Source organism: Diabrotica undecimpunctata, chromosome 2 (assembly GCF_040954645.1).
Source record: "Diabrotica undecimpunctata isolate CICGRU chromosome 2, icDiaUnde3, whole genome shotgun sequence".
Lineage (NCBI taxonomy): Eukaryota > Metazoa > Arthropoda > Insecta > Coleoptera > Chrysomelidae > Diabrotica > Diabrotica undecimpunctata.
The window spans coordinates 9,185,517-9,205,525 of record NC_092804.1 but is presented as its reverse complement, the minus strand read 5'-3'; the positions used below and the strand labels follow the sequence as shown (position 1 = coordinate 9,205,525).

The following is a 20,009-nucleotide window of genomic DNA, read 5'->3' as shown; positions in this document are numbered from 1 at the left end:
TATTAACTAATTACAATTATTTTAAACAAAACTTTAACTTAAATATATATATACAATATTCTTAATACTACTCTGAAGGACCTGGTGTACAATATTTCTCCATTCGCTTTTATTTTGTACTTGTCTTTTCCAGTCCCTCACCTTCACGTGTTTCAGGTCTTCCTCCACTTTACTAATCCACCTCGTTCTGGGTCTACCTCTTCTTTTGGGGCCGATTAATTTTTTGGTTATTACTAGTTTGGGCATTCTGTTTGTTGCCATTCTTTCCACATATGCCAACCATCTGATTCTTTGTGCCTTGACGAACTTGGTAATGGTAGGTTCTTTGTATAAAGCCATTAATTCATTGTTGGTTCTTCTCTCCCAACCATCTTCTGTCTTCCGTCCTCCGAATATGCGTCTCAATATTTTTCTTTCCCATCTTTCCAGAGTATCCTCCTCCTTCTTATTTAATGTCCATATCTCACCGGCATATGTTACTGTGGGTCGAATTACTGTTTTATATATTCTGAGTTTACCTTGTCTAGAAACGTATTTTGAGTTCAGTAGGGCTCTTAAACTACGTAATTTTTTATTCCCTTTTGCTATTCTGGCTTCGAGCTCCCATTTCTCTTTTCTATTTTCATCGAAAACTACACCCAGGTATACAAATTTGTTCACCCTTTTAAAACTATAGCTTTTACCACTTACAGACCTCACACTAAAGTCTTCTTTTTTCCCTTCTGTCCCTCCCATGATCATATATTTGGTTTTGTCTTCATTTAGTTCCAATCCTAATTTCTGTGCTTCTATGATTTTCTTCACAACTCTTCTTAATTCTTTCTCGGTTTTTGCTAGGATCGTTAGATCGAACAGCAACCCGTATATATCAATACTAATGATAAATTAACAGTTTCCATGATTACAATATTAGAAAGACATAAAATGATAATTTTATTAAAAAAAAATGAAATATATTTTTGACAAGAATTAAGGTTTTTCGTTTTTCTCAAATATTGGTAAAGTTTTAAATCGGACATTTTCCGAGGAGTTACAAATTAAACCAGATTTATTATCCACCCTGAAATATGCTCCAATTACATCTGTTCTCGTAGAATGTTAATTTGTAGTAGACAATGTACAAATTAATTTCAAATGATCTAGGAAGCTTTAAGACAAACAAATTTAAAAGATTTTAATTGTAACCATTTATGATAAAATTTCAAGTGGTAACAATGTTTAATTATTAATTAAAAATGATTTAGTTATTAATTTATTATGTTACCAATGTTATGTGGTGTAAATATATTTATGTTAAGTTAAAATTAAGGTAATTCACTTTGTATAACAAATAATAAGTTATTTATCTATATTGCATATATGTTGCCTATAAATCAGAGTTCTGATATTCAGTAAAGTCAAATCTTTATTTAAAACCGTTTGTTTTTTATTAATACCCCTGAAAGAATATCTGCAAAAATATGTAGGTCAGATATTTTTTCTACTCGGTTTCCCACCGTACGACACTGACTTGAACACGATTCAGTGGTTATGAAGGGAAACAAGTTTCGAAAGTTAGTGTTGGAACATATGGCCGTAATGTCACTCATTTGCTAAAACTGCAAATGAGTGTTTACGAGCCAAAGCTTTTGTTGGGTTTCTTGGAACATATTTTTTGAGTGTCAGAGAATAACTGTATGTTGTTTTATAAGAAATTGTTGGTATTAACAAAATTATCTCCATTTATATTAAATAAATATATCTGCTTATAGCAAGAAGACTTTTCATGTATAAGGACAAAGCTAATATTTAATTTTATTTAACCATTTAGCACTGCAATTCATTTTAAGTGTTTTAATATTTTTAAATTGGGTTTCCTACAGTGTAATCATCAGATATAAAAAATTTTCACTCATATACGCGGTTTGTCAAAAAAATATAAATTCTGGATTTGTTAACTCTTACATAAAATTCATATTTTTCTCTATAGTAAAATGATGAGACGAACGTCACGGAACTAACGCTACGAGGAGAAGGCATCGCGTGTAGCGTCACAAAATAGCGGTTCTTCACTCTGATTCACTACTCTCGATCAATTCGTTTCTAGTCATCATATATTTACTCTAAGCAGGTTTAAATTAAAAACTGTATATAAAATAACTAACAAAAGACAAAAATTAAATAAAAAAACGGGTGTGGCAGTCCACAAAACGGCAGTTGGACTGCCGGTGAAAGTTACACTTCTATACACGCATTCGCCGTTACAAATTTATTTGGGAGTCAATCTGCACAATCATTACATATGTAATTCTATAGGTAATACATAGCAAAAAGAGAAACAGAATTAATAACAATTTACTAACAATGAAGGATTGAATCAATATTTTGATAAAAATGTATATTTTTATTTTCATATATGTACGAAAGGAGTTGAATGCAAAAATTTGTTTACACATACTCTGCAGTAAAATTCATTGTTTAGTTTGTTATTAATATAATAATACAATACAAATTAAACTGCAATATTCATAAGTATTTAAAAATGACAATAATGTAATATTATTAATAAAAAAAGTCCTCCCCGACTGGGAATCGAACCCCGGTCTCTCGCGTGACAGGCGGGGATACTGACTACTATACTACCGAGGACATGACACAAATGTATTTCAAAATTGACAGTTCTGGATCATATAGTGATTTATTGAGATTATTATTTTGAAATACAAAAGACTAATATAATTATGAACATTTAATAAATACTACAAAACATATCACCTAAATAATAATATTAATAAATATTTTATTGTATGTATATTATTATATGTATTAATATCTTTATATAATATATAAATATGTATATATATATATATATATATATATATATATATATATATATATATATATATATATATATATGTAGGAATATTTCTTAGAATAAGTATTTAGCATAGTTTTATTCATTAGTTACGCCACTGCAAGAAACCACTTAAATAATATGCTTAAGTCGCTATAAGACAGACGGGATTCAGGGGTGAAGGGGACAGGAGACATGTAGACGAGATAACACACATTCCTCCTGAGCCAAGGCATTCGATTTTTGTCGCTCGAACTGAGTATACTTAAATTATCGTGCACGCCGAAAAAGACGAAAAGACGAAATCAATTAACGACGGGGGTGTTCGATATTTTAATTCGCAGGTCGCAGACAATTATCCGTAATCTTGTGTATTGTAAATGTAAATAACATCGTTACAGTGTATTGTATATAATAAAGACTTCTCGCATAGATCGCGGACTTTTAATATAACGTTACCCTCTTCAAATAATAAAAGAACTTTAAATTAAGACCTACATTTTGGGGGCTCAACCGAGATTATTTCGAAAGAGACAGTAACGTTTATTTGTGCCGCTAATTATGGAAGCAAGATTATTAAAGATGCAGTTGCAGTTTGTGAAAATCGAATCAACGACGAAGTGACTATTGTAACATAATATGCCAAGAGGCTGAAGTGGCGAGGCGATTGACGACGAAGCAGACTACAAGTGGCGATGCTATTGACGACGTTGCAGACGACGACGATAAGATTAATTTATGGTTTATGGATGTTTGGACCCACTGGATGATGACAAATGATCAGGTGACTTTGTTCCTTTAATAGATCGTGCGAAGATTATTTTTTTATCATGAGCTGTGAACATTAAGAAAAGAACTTTTAAACAAACAAAAGTATTTGTAATTATTTGTTGATTTAACTTTACTCTGTTGATGTGAGGACTTATATTTTGATAATGATAGCTGATGCTTGACTATAATAATATTTTAAATTGAATGTTAAAATCAAAATCTTTTAGTAGGATATTTTGCTTTATTCTGAGATATTATTTTACTTATTATATTGTTGTAATATAAAGAGATAAGATTTGCGAATTAAAAGCGACCACAACCTCGTTCACAGTAATACTAATTTAGACTACACTCAGAAAAATAATCTATAAGTTTTTAAATTTTTATTTCTTTTTATAAATTTTTAAATTTTTTATTTTTTTAAATAACTTTGATATCAATTTTTAAAATGCAGTCTAAACAAACGACTCTTACCGATTTTCAAAAAATTAGTTATAATATTAAAAATTCGGCATATAAAGCTGTGAAGGCGTTGCATATTATAGCATATGGTGATGAAGGGGTGCCGCGACAAACAAGAAGAAACTTGCGAAATTTTTCAGGCTTTGCGTGGGATAAAAATGCCAGCGAATATGCTGATAAGATAAACGACGTAAAACAGAAATTAGATATGCCAGACTTAGTTGCAGTCTGTAACCTATTGGATCTGGATTATTCGGGTGCAAATGACGACGTAATTGAACGTATTTGTTCGTTTTTGAATGAATTAAATGTAGATGACAAGAATGACGAAGATGACGATGACGATAACGACGCGGACGACGATAAAGAAGCTTATGACGAAGATAAAGACGTTTATGACGATAAAGACGATTTCGACGATGAAGACGATAATGAATACGAGGACGAAACTGAAAGTAGGCCAACGATGGCTTTAAAGACGAAGAAAAAAACAAAATCAGGTAGAATGACGGCCGGTAAAGTAAATGATTCTTTTGCTTTGACTTTTAAAGACGTAGAAGACAGCATAAGACCCTTCGACGGAAAAGACGATTATCCGGTGAGAAAATGGATTACTGACTTCGAAGAAATTTCTGAATTAATGGGATGGAATGATTTGCAAATGCTAATTTTTGCAAAACGATCCCTAAAAGGAATTGCGAAACTGTATATTCAGTCAGAAAAAGGAATTAATAGCTGGAAACTATTGAAGAAAAGACTTATTTCGGAATTCGAAAATAAAATAAGTAGTGCTGAAATACATAAAATGCTGATGCGTAGAAAGAAGAAACATGATGAAAGTGTACAGGAGTATGTACTGACGATGAGGGAAATTGGTAGCAGAGGTAACATAGAAGACGAGGTCATAATACAATATACAATAGAAGGCATTCAAGACGACCCTGTTAACAAAGTTGTACTTTATGGCGCAAACAACTTCAGAGACTTCAAGGAAAAAATTAAATTGTATGAACTCATTAAAAAACAGACGGCACACAAATCCTCTACAACTGAAACGCATAGAAAGAAGTGGACAAACAATGAAGTACGACGAGATGGCAGAAACAATGAAATACGACGAGATTATAGAAACAACGAAGCTAGAGGAGATGACAAAAGAATGTCGGAAAACAGAATTAAGAAAGAAGAGCAATGTTATAATTGTGGAAATCGAGGGCACAGATCGAGAGATTGTCCTGATAAAGCCAAGGGAACGAAATGCTTCAAATGCAACCAATTTGGACACGTTTCTTCTCGATGCAATGCTAAAGAAGATGGACCTTCGATTTCTGGTCAGGTAAATGTCATTGACGTAGTATATAAAAACTCAGTGACCTTAAAATTTGGAAAAATATCGTTACGTGCATTGTTTGATACAGGAAGTGACATAAGTGCAATGAGACAAGATATTTTTGAAAAGCACTTTGATGACGTCATTCTTATGAAGAATATAGTAGAGTTAAATGGATTAGGAGGTATTAAGGTTAAGACTTTAGGTTCTTTTAACATAATAGTGGAAATTCAAGGCGAAGATTTCCATATTTTATTTCATGTAATCCCAAAAGGAGCATTAGACGTCGAAGTTATTCTTGGAAACAATATACTAAAACAAGCAGAGGTTACCATAACCGAAGATGGAATTATTGTATGCAAAAAAGAAGTAGATAATATGATAATGAGGATTGCAGTTGACGAGGCGACACACGATGATAATCTACAACTGGAACATATAAAAGACCCAAATATTAAGATGGAGATAAAAGAATTAGTGGAAAATTATGAACCGCGACAGACCAAGACTACAGATATAAAAATGAAAATAATTCTAAGTAGCGAAGAACCGATACACCAAAACCCAAGAAGGCTATCAATACCAGAAAAGCAAGAAGTAGGTAAGCAACTTGAGGAATGGATAGAGAAAAAAATAATTCGACCTAGTACATCCGATTTTGCAAGTCCAATTGTACTCGTCAAAAAGAAAGACGGACAGATCAGAGTTTGCGGTGATTACCGAAAACTTAACCGGAATATAATAAAAGATAGGTTTCCATTACCTTTAATAGAAGACGTATTGGATCGGTAACAAGGTGCAGAATATTTTAGCACAATAGACCTCAAGAATGGATTCTTCCATGTACCAATAGAGGAAGATAGCATTAAATACACGGGATTCGTCACCCCAGACGGACAATATGAATTTTTAAGATGTCCGTTCGGATTGTGTAATAGTCCTGCAGTGTTTCAAAGATTTATTAGCCACATATTTAGAGAGCTGACATCCAAGAACATAGCAATTTACTATATGGATGACATAATAGTTTTAAGTAAATCCGAAGAAGAAGGAGTTGTACGTTTAAAGCAAGTACTCGAAGTAGCTAGGGACTACGGCTTAGAGATAAAGAAGAAAAAGTGTCAATTTTTACAGAAAAGAGTAACGTTTTTAGGATATATTATTGAGGATGGCAGAATTCAGCCATCGGATGAAAAATCAATGGCCATAAAGAAATTCAAGGAACCAACGAACTTTAAGCAGATTCAGTCATTTTTAGGCCTGACTGGATACTTTCGTAAATTTGTACCGTCATATGCTACGATAGCTAAAGCATTAAGTGATCTACTCAGAAAAAATCAAACATTTGAGTTTGGATCAAAAGAAAGGAGTGCATTTTCAAAACTTAAAGAGCTGTTAACTAGTCAGCCGGTGTTAGAAATTTATCACCCAGATAGAGAAACCGAGTTACACACAGACGCTAGCAGTCATGGATATGGAGCTTGTCTTCTACAGAGATCGAGAGAAGATAATAAGTTTCACCCAGTTTATTATATGAGCAAGAAAACAAGTCCAGCCGAGGAAAAGTATACAAGTTACGAATTAGAAGTTTTAGCTATAATAGAAGCAGTAAAAAAATTTCGTATCTATCTACTCGGAATCAAATTTAAAATAGTAACGGATTGTTCCGCATTTACTAAGACCATGAATAAAAAAGATTTAACTACCAGAGTTGCGAGGTGGGCTCTGTTACTGGAAGATTATCAATACGAACTGGAACACAGAAAGGGAACAAGGATGGCTCATGTAGACGCTCTCAGTCGATACCCTATAGTCATGATAATAAATGAGACATCAGTAGTACAAGAACCAGGTTTTATAGAAAGAATAATGCATGCTCAAGAAGCTGATAACCACATTCAAGCAATAAAGAAAATACTTGCTACGGAAGCTTACGAGGACTTTCTGATTAGAAACAATATTCTATTTAAATATGACGAAGGTAAGGAATTGTTAGTTATTCCGAAACAAATGCAAACAGAAGTAATTAAACTGTTACACGACGTAGGACATTTTGCTGTAACAAAAACACAGGAGTTAATTCAAAGAGAATGTTATATTCCTAACCTCAAGGAAAAAGTCGAGCATTGTGTAAGAAATTGTATTAAGTGCATACTTGGAAGTAGAAAAGAAGGTAAAAAAGAGGGTTGGTTACATCCGATACTAAAAATCGATGGACCTTTACAAACATTTCATGTTGATCATTTAGGACCGTTAGCTACAACCAACAAGAACTATAATCACATTTTGGTGATCATCGACGATTTTTCTAAATTTTCATGGTTTTATCCTACAAAATCAACGGCGGCAAAAGAAGTCATAGAATGTATGAAGAGGCAACAGAAGGATTTCGGAAATCCCCTCCGAATAATATCCGATAGAGGTACCGCATTTACAGCGAACGAGTTCGAAGAGTATTGCCAAAGTGAAGAAATTAAGCACATTAAGATTACGACAGGTGTACCAAGAGGCAATGGGCAAGTAGAACGTGTCAATAGAACGTTAATCCCAGTATTAACCAAGTTGAGTATAGAGGAACCGACGAAGTGGTATAAGCATATTTATAAGTTGCAACAATTTTTTAATTGCACTTATCAAAGAAGCATTGATGCTACGCCATTCGAAGTACTCTTTGGGACAAAGATGAAGAATAAAGAGGATCTAAGGATGAAAGAAATAATAGAGCAGGAAATGATCAAACAATATGATGAAGGTAGAGACATGTTAAGAAACGAGAGTAGACGTCAGTTAATCAAAGTCCAGGAGGACAATAAGCGCAGGTATGACTTACGAAGGAAGAAGCCGGGAATGTATAGAAAAGGGGACCTAGTGGCAATTAAGAGAACGCAGTTTGGTGGTGGACTCAAACTGAGGAAGAAATATCTTGGACCATATGTGGTAGTAGATGTTAAGCCCAATGATAGATATGATGTGAAAAAGCCAGGATATCATGAAGGCCCCCTGAGCACATCAACGTGCGCTGAATATATGAAGGCATGGGTAGAGAACCAGTCAGAATCCGAGTCGGATTCCTAGCAAGATGGCCGAATGTAGGAATATTTCTTAGAATAAGTATTTAGCATAGTTTTATTCATTAGTTACGCCACTGCAAGAAACCACTTAAATAATATGCTTAAGTCGCTATAAGACAGACGGGATTCAGGGGTGAAGGGGACAGGAGACATGTAGACGAGATAACACACATTCCTCCTGAGCCAAGGCATTCGATTTTTGTCGCTCGAACTGAGTATACTTAAATTATCGTGCACGCCGAAAAAGACGAAAAGACGAAATCAATTAACGACGGGGGTGTTCGATATTTTAATTCGCAGGTCGCAGACAATTATCCGTAATCTTGTGTATTGTAAATGTAAATAACATCGTTACAGTGTATTGTATATAATAAAGACTTCTCGCATAGATCGCGGACTTTTAATATAACATTACCCTCTTCAAATAATAAAAGAACTTTAAATTAAGACCTACATATATATATAATATATTATATAATATATATTGTATATATATATATATATATATATATATATATATATATATATATATAATATAATTATATATACAAAAGGAACATTTTTATATTCGAGAGAGGAAGAGAGAGAAAATATATCTTCTGTCTCTCTCTTACTCATTATCTTACATATGTAATGATTTCACAGATTCACTTCCATACGAATTTTCAACGTGGAGCGCGCGTATAGAAGTATAACTTCAAAACTAAAAAATTAAAAAAATATCTGTCAATAAAAGATTCTATTCGGAACGAATGCCAAAAAGACATAAATGACATACAATTAATAACAATACTGAATCATCTGTTTAAATTTTTATGTACTTCTCGTTTTAAAATAATTCCATATAAATATAATTATTTTTTTAAACTTATCTAATATAATCTTATTTAGTTTATAAAATAAATCAATTTGCTATCAAATGACATAATATATTTATATTTTATTATTAATATCTGTTCTGAATTTGACAGGTATGTCAGAAGTAAACAACGAATGCTTTGTTAATACGTTAGCAGGTGGCGTTAGGAGCAAATATAATAATTTATAAAAATATTTTAATATAATATAATTTGTATTTAAGGCTACTGTACTGCTTATTGTGTCATTTTTGAGAAATCGCGTATATGACTGAAAAAATTTAATATTTTTGATGATTTTATTTTGGGTTTTAGGACATGCAAAACTTTTTATAAAGAATTTTTTTTATTAAAAATAAACTTTTTTTATTTTAAGGTGCAGACTTAATTCTATAATACGCGGTTTCTCAAAAATATGCTACAGTAGGAAGTACAGTAAGCTTCATACTATTAGATACCTTAATTCGCAAACCGGCCAATTCCACGTTTCATCAAGAATAGTTTTTGGACTCAGTTGGTTTACAATTATAATTCTGCATGATTTGCATAAACAACAACTCCAATACAATCACTAGTTTCGGCGTAAATCGGTATAATTTTAGACTGGGTCTGGGTTTACTGGGTCTTTAAAATTAAAGACCCAGTACCAACCTTATATAGGAGTAATGTGGTATATGAAATACCGTGTCTAGGATGTGAAAAAAGCTACATTGGCCATACATCGCAGTGGCTAAAACAACGTATCACACAGCATAAAAGTGATTGCCGCTTAGGAAAAAATTCTGGCGCAGTTGTCGAGCACTACAAAAACACCGGTCATCTGTTAGACTACAACAATGCTCGTATTTTGGCACAGAGTGAAAATTACAAAAGTAGGTTATTTTTGGAGATGTACCACATTAACAAAAATAAACAAACTTTAAATTATAAAACAGACACGGGGCAATTAAGCAACATATATTGCAATATATTAAACAAAATTTAAAACTACACTCACCTTAATGATTAATCATACTAACTAGCCTTAATGATTAATTAAAGAAATACTTTTCCTCTAATGTTTTCTTACATTGTCATTTTTTGCATTTTGAAATAATTTTTACTTGTTCCATCTTATTTATTGTTAACGAACGTGCTCAAAGATATTTTAAATTTTAACATGCATTTTATTAAATGTACAGTTTCATCAACAATAATGTTGTTTTAATATTCAATTTTATTTATGTGTATAATCTTTTAATTTCTGTAAGTATTGTAAATCTAAGTGTACGTCAGTGTTTTTGAAATGTTTGTTTTTTACAGTTACTCCCGATGAAGCTATTAAATAAATGGCGAAATATTGAGCTTTAGAAAAAACAAAGATTTTTTTTTAATATAGACCACATACCCGATATTTTGAACATATTTATAAATTGTTTTTTGGTCGAAATAATCACGTTAAATATATATATATATATATATATATATATATATATATATATATATATATATATATATATATATATATATATCTCCACTCAGATAATTTGCCCCTAATTTGCATGGATTCATAGAATGATATTTTTTTAATTGTATATGCACAACTTTTTACACGTTCATAATTTTTTATTTGTTTTTATGGGCTGCAAGCACAATTTAAATAAGCTCAAAACACGAAACGTGCGCATACGTTAAATGTGAAGATCATGTAAATCAGATTTTTCAGTAAACAAGCCAAATGCGTTTGTCTGTTTCCCTGTTCCATCTATCAACTTCATGCGGTGATGTGCCTTTTGGATGTACATTTATAAATATTTTTGAGTATATTCATCGTAGGAAAACCATAGTGAGTTATTCGTATTTTAAAGTTTCCATTAGAGGTAGAGAGTTAATATCATTCAAATTTATGTGTAGTGTATGCAATTATTTGAAAAAAATTTAATACAAGCAACAGAACCAAGAAATGCTAAGGAAATGCCGGTGTACAAAAAAGTGGGGCACGGTATGTAACATTTTTCCGCATTTTACCATGATGATATAGGGTAAACTAGAACTTTTACATTATAAAAATGTTATAGAATACAGGGTTGTACAGTAAAACCTCCATTAACCGAAATAATTGGGGGGAGGCCGTTTCGGATAACAAGAATTTCGGTTAAAAATAACATTGTTTTATAATATTCTTGATCAAAGTATTGGTATTAAAAAATACTATAAGTTGATTTCGTAATGTTTTCTAATAAGTAAATCCAAAATAAAGTAATAAAATTAAGGAAAATGAACAAGTATAACATGCTTTTTTAAAGAAATCTGCTATTTTTTTGCGTTTTCGTTTGACAACGATGTTTCTCTCTCCCGCCATCGTTAATTTGCAGAACGTCATGAGTTTGCCTCATTCGATTGTTCGATGAAACGTAAAGCAATCTGAAAAGGACAAAACTTTATGTAATGACAACAAAAATTAAAAATCTAGTCGTGTCCCTAACTAATTAGGCCTACTGTATAAAATTCTTTCCTCTAAAGCATTGAAAATCTCGTCGACGGTCTTGTGCTGCCTGTTGCCTCTTGGATCGTCATCTTCGTCATCTGATATGCTCAGGTTGTCTTGATAAAGAACCATATCAATGATGTCCTGGTCGATGAATTCACGTTCTGAGTCATCAGCTGCTAACCTGTCACGTATCTCTTCTTAGTTAATTTCGTCATGTCCTGGCAAATTTTTAATGAAAGGTTTAATTTCTTCTGTCGTTTTCTTACCATTTTCTTCTTCAGGATCGTCAATTAAAATCTTATCAAAAAGTTTGTTCCAGCATTTTTCCAAAGTTGAAGATTTGATCTTGGCCCACGACTCAGCTTACCAATAAAAATGTTTTATTGTTAAAGATTTGAGAATTTCGGGAACACTTTTGGATTAATTCGTCTCCTGTAATAACAGATGTCTTAAGAATGCTTCTCTATAATGTCTCTTGAATATCTCTATGACTCCCTGGTATAACGGCTGGATTAAGCTTGTGATATTCGGTGGCAAAAATCTGACAATTGTCACCATTTTTTAGATTTTGAGGGTGAGGGCGCATTGTCAACAAGCAACAATGCTTTGATGAGAAGGTTTTTTGATTTTAAAAAGGATTTTACACTTGAGACGAATTCATTTTCAAACCATTCTAAAAATAAAGTGGTGGACATCCATGAACTTTTTTGGCTTCTATACCTTAAAATGTATTTTCGGAAATATCTTTTAGAGCTCTTGGTTTTTGTGATTTCCCCACACACACAGACATCAATTGGTGAGTGAAATCAACGGAATTGTTTAAGTTTTGCGACAAACATTTACTTTTTATTGACGAAATTATTGAAACTGTCAGCCGTTTCGGTTAAAAAGGTTTTGGTTAAGGGAGGTTTTACTGCATATGTATTGGTATATACATGTGTAGTTCTATATAATTCAATTTTATATAATTAAAATTTTAAAAAAGGCTGTTTTTGTTACTGATTTTATTATCAATTGTACAAGCATATTTTAGCCCTAAAATAAATCGAAAACTTCTGGAATTAACTCAAATAGCACAATATTGCTATAAGCTACGATATAAATACAAATTGACGCGAAAACCAAAGCTATACCAATCAACAGAGGAGTTCACCAGGGAGATGTTATCTCACCAAAGCTATTCACACTTGGACTTGAAGACGTGTTCAAAGACATTAACAGGGCAGATAAGGGAGTAAATGTTAATGGAAGAAAACTGAGTCATTTAAGGTACGCTGATGATATTGTAATATTTGCTACAAGTTTCGAAGAACTACAGACCATGATGACGCAACTATTTCAAGCTTCCGAAAAATTAGGTCTTAAGATGAACTTGGAAAAAACAAAAATAATGACAAATACACCGAACATTCGAGAAATAACATTGAACAACATAAATTTAGAAACAGTAAGCGAATACATCTACCTGGGACAGATAATGAAAATTAACAAAGAAAATCAAACTGCCGAAATTACCAGAAGAATACGGTTAGCATATAGATGTAAGCAGATAAATCTTGTTTACGGATATGAAGAAATTCACAGATAATATATTTAAAAATTATTTTAACAAATTACATGCTAATATCTGCGTAGGGTAGTTTTTACCTCTAAAAAGGTAAAAAAGCACACTCCGGCACATTGTAAAGTTTGACTTAAAGGGTAAGTAGCGTTTAACCTCAAAATTTGTATGAAAATCAGTTTGGACGGTTAAGTTGTACTGATAGCGTACTCCTAGTTTTTAATAAAAACAAGTGGTTTTATTAAATAGTTTTTTAAAATTAAAGTGTTTATCTACTAGATACTACTACGTAAGTCATCTATACGTAATTATTATTTTATTATTGTGAAAAAAAAAACGTCAAATAATTATACACTACCGTACAATCATTTTGTGAGGTTAGCTGCTTTAAGTAGCTTATAGTAGCATGCGATTGGTTTTTCATTTACCAGAGTCGGAGTAAAGCCTTCGCCACCGCAGCTTAAAATGACTTCACACAATGTAAACACACCTTCCGATCTAACCAGTCCAGTAAATCAACGTTCGAATATCACAAACAGTTATGCTTCAGCCGCTTCACATTCTTTTCCGAGTAAGAACCAAGCAATTGTATTTAGTTGTATCGATAATGCTAAACTGCAGAATTATCTCATTCCTTTGGGTACAATCATCAACCCAAAAAATATTATTTTTTCATCTAGATTATCTCATAATAGAATCTGCATGTATTTGGCAAACAAAACCGTAGTAGATAACTTCATGACACAACATGGCTCTATAGAAGTACTCGGCGAAGTTGTAACAGCACGAAGACTTGTCTCTCCAGCAGAAAGACTAGTCTTGTCTGGAGTCTGCCCGTCAATTCCTCATCAAGTATTAGTTGAAGAATTACAGAATATCGGTTTAAAGCTTATTTCCCCAATAACATTTCTGAAAATTAGCTCGACTCTTCCCGAATATAGTCACATATTGAGCTTTCGGAGGCAAGTTTATATAAGCCCTATAACATCACCAATTCCAGATTCTATTCTAATAAATTTCGACCAAACACCTTACCGCATATTTTTGTCACAAGGTACACTCACCTGCTTTATTTGCAAAAATACAGAACACATATCATCCCAATGCAAAACCAGTTCAGTAACGGAATCAACTCATATTGAGTCAAACAATGAAGTACCAAATCAAACAGCTTCAACAAGTATACTAAACAAGGTACCAAACACCCAGCAGTCATCAAGTTATCCATTATCAAATCCGAGCATATCACCTACACTTACAAATCTCCACTACAAAGAAACTACTAATACTCCTACTCATAGCAACACTTTTAATCAACCTCATTCAGCGGCAATACCGTTTTCACAAACTTCGAAAGCAATATTTTCCAATCTATCAGCTCCTTTTCCATTAGATACAACTGCAGAAAATTCTAATAAAACTGATACATCACCACAATTTTTTGAAACAACCAATTCAACCAATCTTACAAATAAAACTACAAGCTCGACTTCTGTCACTACCAATGAGTTTGCTCCAGTACTTCCAAATGTAATAAAGCCACATCATCTAAGCGAAAACTCTAATAGCAATTGCGAAAACGCAAGTTCTTCCATAAAACGCAGTATTGGTGAGATCGACACGCCTCCTTCAGATTCAGCAATTTCATCAAAAAATCTGTTTGCAAAACCCAAACTCTCTAAACCAAAAAAACCGCGCTCATCTAAAGTTCAATCTACACGGGAAACTCTTGAAAATTTCATTGATAATCATACCCCACCATTCGTTTTAAATTTCCACCAATTGTCCTTACTGATTGATAATGTCCAAGGCTCCCCCGACACTATTAGCGTCGTTAAAGTATTTACAACTGATATGGCTGGTTTACTTTATTTTTTACAAAGCAGCTATCAATATGCAAATGATAGATCTACAAAAAGCAAGTTTACAAAACTTCAAAAGCAACTATACACCCACTTAGGGAAAGAGATTTCAGACTTAGATAGTGACTCTTCTGTAGACAAGTTCAGTATCATCTAACTCCGAATCTGTTAACAACATTCAACTCGATACTTCAATGGAACATTGATATATTTTTCCATCTTCTTCCTATGCTACAGCTTGTTTTATCTGAATATTCTCTAGATATTATTTGTCTACAGGAGACAAACTTAAAGACCAATCAGTTGTACAATTCAAAAAATTTCACTTGTTTCCGCAAAGACCGTACAGATGCAAGTCGTAAGCGGTGGTGTAGCAATACTAGTAAACAAATCCATCGAGGCGATACAAATTCCAATAGTCAGTGATTTGGAGGCCGTTGCTATCAGAATCATATCTACCAGTTTAGTATCTATTTGCAATGTTTACCTTCCTTGTGACAAACAAGTAAGTTCTGATAGCCTTTGCAGGTTATTAGAGCAACTGCCACGTCTCTCTAAATTCATTAAAACACATTTTTCCGAAACATCCTTTTGAAAAGTTTCTAAAATACCAGCTTTCCCAAGCTCATGAACATGGAAGAAGCGTCCAATTTTTATGGGTTCCCTCACACGTCGGAATAACAGGAAATGAAGAAGCTGACAGGATTGCACGAGAGGCAATTTTAAGTGATTTGTCGGAGCCGCTAGACAAGTGTGTTTCCAGTGACTTAAAAGCTTATTTTAAAAATAAAGTGTTGTGTTTGTGGCGAAATGAGTGGTCTCAAACTAATTCCAATTTAAATAAAATCAAAAATAATGTGTCTCAGTGGTTTCCATCGTCGCGCAATAGACGAGAACAAATTGCGGTTGCGCGTTTACGTCTAGGACATACCAGATTAACGCACTCCTACCTTTTCACAAAGAAAAATCCACCTATATGTGATCAGTGTAACGTCCGATTAACAGTCGAACACTTTTTAACAATTTGTAGTAAATATGACCAAGAAAGACAGCGCTACAAGACAGCGCCTTTTGACAAGGCTCTAGGTCAAATCTGTTCCTGTGACAATATAGTGAATTATCTCAGATCCATAAACATTTTGTATAATTTGTAGGTGTTTAACTTTGTTATTTATATTTTGTTGCGTCGCTAATAACCTTTTGGTGTATGCGACATCTTTTTCTAATTAAAAAAAAAATTTATTTGGAATAACAAAATTTCACAGTAATTCTGCTAATGACTATTAAAAAGACTCTAAATATCATTTAAGAGGTTGTAAAAGGTGTAAACTGCTTTAATTAAAATATTGTAGATTATACCATTCTATGTAAGTTACCAATATTAGACTGTACAGCGTATTAAATTAAATTTAACTTAACTATGATGTAACAGCCCCTTTTAACTGGACCCATCCTAAAAAGCCCAACCAGCACAAGTACGTTCGTTAACTTCAAAATTAGCTAAATTCTAAAACCACTTCTTCTTTTTACAACTTCCGAGTCCCTTTTCTGTACTTTCGACAAGTTCTACGCAGCTTAAAGTATTTTTATTACACAAATTCACAGTGGGCAGCTGTTTATGTATATACAGACACCGTTCTTTAAATCTGTAAAGTTGAAAACTTAAAGTCGTATTCCTCGACTCGAGTTGAATAACAAAGGACTTTCTTTGTTTCAGAAATATATAAGCGAAGGGTCTACTGTCAAGGATTGCGTCCCCAAATGCTCGGAAAGAGGTAAGAGGAATATCATTACTTTTTTAGTTACGCATCATTTAATTTCATAAAAAAAATAAGTAGGTAGCGCAAATTTTAAATTAAGTTGTATTAAAACTTTTATTGAGTAGTTACAACTGTATGCATAATATGTAACTTAATTTCTTCATAACAAGAGACATTTTTTAATACCGATTTCTAGAAGTTTCTATTTTTCCATCAAATTTTGTGTGAGAATGCATTGTAAGTATGCTTAAGGTCAGATACCGTGATTAACTGAAAGACTATGAAAAAGAATATCTCTAAATTTATAATAAACCATGGTAAGTAATTTAGAATATCTTTATACATATTTTAATTAAAAAAAAAAAGAAAATTTTTAATATCTTACACTTATTTATGTAACATGCGTAACCTTCCCACTAAATAATGAAGGGTAGGAAACACAGCTGTCATCTTTACTTTGGTTATACATAATAAGGGAAATTTACGGTTTCTCCGGTGAATGGAGAAATGTTTTAATTTCCGTAAAGGAAATAAGCAATTTAACTGAATTAAAATTAAAACTTTTAATATCTGCGGTTTGATCTGTGTGCATTTTTGGAGTAAAAACAAACATGAAAACATTGTGGTTGGCATAAAATTAGATTTAATGTCTGAAGTAGCAACAGTAAGAAATAAGTCTGAAACACGATCGTTAAGCCCATAACCCCACACTTAGAAAACAAATAATTTAATATCACACTGACAAGAAAAATAGTTATATTTGGAACAACCGTATACGAAACCAGATATTGAATTTGGGAAAATGTACAAGAAAAGCAAATTCTTCTTCTTTCGCGGTTGTCTCTTCTCATAAGGTTGAGCATCATGGTAGCTGTTTAGATTTTCTATGCCGCTGCTCTGAGGAGTTCTACAGAACTGTAGTTAAAGATTGTTGCATCTTAGATTGTTTACCCAAGAAACGCTTCTTGTAACCCAACTTTTTCGTCTTTGTATTTTCTCCTGGATAATCACTCATAGCAGTTCGTAGCTTTCACCTCTCACAGCATGGCTTAAATATTGCAACTTTCTAATTTTGATATTATTTAGAAGAACCTTTTTTTGTTTTCTCATTCATTCCAATACAAGTCGTTTGTAATTCTGTCCACCCAGCTTATTCTAAACATTCTTCCCAATCCCCCCAATCTATTGGCGATCTGTTTCTTTAATGTACATTCTTCCACTCCATATAGCAGCACAGTAAACCCGCAACACCTTGAAAGTCTAACTCTTACTCTGATCGGCACATCTCTGTTTCACAAAGCATTTTTCATTTTGGTAAATGGTTGTCTTGCTTGTGCAATTCTTGATTTAATTTCTTGAGTACAGTCGTTGTTGTCCTTATTTGTTAAAAAAGAGTCTTTAGAAACTGTCCGCACAAATCGTCTTGTAAATTACAAAGATTGGCCAAATAAACAAATGCAGATCTTACAAAAGGGAGTCTTGTAAGCACACAGAATAAATTATGTAAACACTATCATGCACATTTTATAAAATGCTTATTCTTCTTCTTTTTTCTCAGCTTCTTCGGGTCTTCTCCGGCTTTTACAGGTCACTCTTTACAGGGCGCAGGTCTTACCACACTCTTGCTTGTCTTTCGTTTCACCCTTTCCACGATTTTTAGATCACAAAGTACCACGGTCATTCGCTTCCAGCTTCCAACCTTCTATACTCGGTTTTTGACCTGCTAATCTTAAGTCCTCTTCTTTAATAGCCCTTCTGCAGCCCTCCAACTTCTCCTACAACATTTCTTTGTTCTCCTCTACTATTATGTCATCAGTAAAGAGCATTGACCAAGGAGCCTCCTTCCTTACTTTTTTCGTTAGTACATCCAAAAATAAGAATAAACAGATAACGACTCAGTGAAGAGTCTTAATGCAAACCAATCGTCACTGGAAAACTTTCGGTCAATCCGACAGATGTCCTAATTTTGGTGTACGCTCCTTCATACATATCCTTGACTATCCTTAAGTACTTGTAAGGAATCCATTTCTTTTTCATACATCTCCATAGCTTTTGTCTAGGAAATAGCTTTTGTCATAGGGTGTCGTACGCCTTCTCAAGATCTATAAATATCTGTATTTCTGTTCCAATGTCTCAACATAAACAAGGCAATCGTTTTCCTCCTTCTTGGCATAAACCAAAACTGTCTTCTCCTATCGATGTCTCTCTCATTAACCTTCTTTCTACAGTTCTCTCCTAAATTTTCATTGTGTGAGACATTAACTTTATCCTTCTATAGCTCTCTATCCATGCATTGGGTAACATTTCTTCCTCATATATCCTACTCATCATTTGCCACAAAATATCAACCCCTTCCTCTCCTAGAGCTTTTTAAACCTCTATCAGGTTGTACTGCCTCACCGTTCTTCCCTCTCTGCCTCATCCTCTGTCTCTCCACCGGTGTTCTTCATTTAGCAACTTACTTAAGTACTCATACCATCTTTGATTTATTTTGACATCGGTTCTTAACGCTCTTTCATCTGCTCTCTTAATCTGCCGCATGTGGGTCAAGTCCTCTGATGAAGCTGTGCAGACGATCTTTCCTTAACAGTGCTTTACTTCCCACTTTATCACCTTGTATATATTCTTATCTTTCTTTCTTTTACACCTGTCATACCTCTTTCTAGCCTCTTTCATTACACTATTTTTCTCTGTAACCTTCTGTTGCACCTCATCGTTCCACTACCAAGTTTCCTTCTCTAGTAGGCCCTTTACCAGATGGTTTTCCTAGCACTTCCTCTCCCACTCGCACCACAACCTTACTGTTGGCTCCATACCAGTTATTTACGGTACCTTTTCCCTCAAGCTCTTTTAACACTTTACTCTTAGAAAACCTTACCAAATGCTTATCCTTTAACTTCCTTCACTTTACTTTCTGGTGTCCTACTTGCTTTCCTTTCTGCCTCACCTTTATCTCCGTATCCACTATCACCGGTCAGTGTTGAATAGCTGCACACTCACACTTTATCACAACATACTGGTCTTAGGTCTTC

At 33.3% G+C, this 20,009-nt stretch overlaps 1 protein-coding gene across 1 annotated transcript in view; it reads left to right on the top strand.

Moving 5' to 3' along the window:
• LOC140433174 (uncharacterized) overlaps window positions 1-20,009 on the top strand; it is a 458,258-nt gene that overhangs the window by 169,265 nt on the left and 268,984 nt on the right. The window contains exon 2 of the mRNA XM_072521217.1: window positions 16,935-16,992. Coding sequence (XP_072377318.1) covers window positions 16,935-16,992 — 58 coding nt within the window. The remainder of the gene's footprint in view (window positions 1-16,934; window positions 16,993-20,009) is intronic.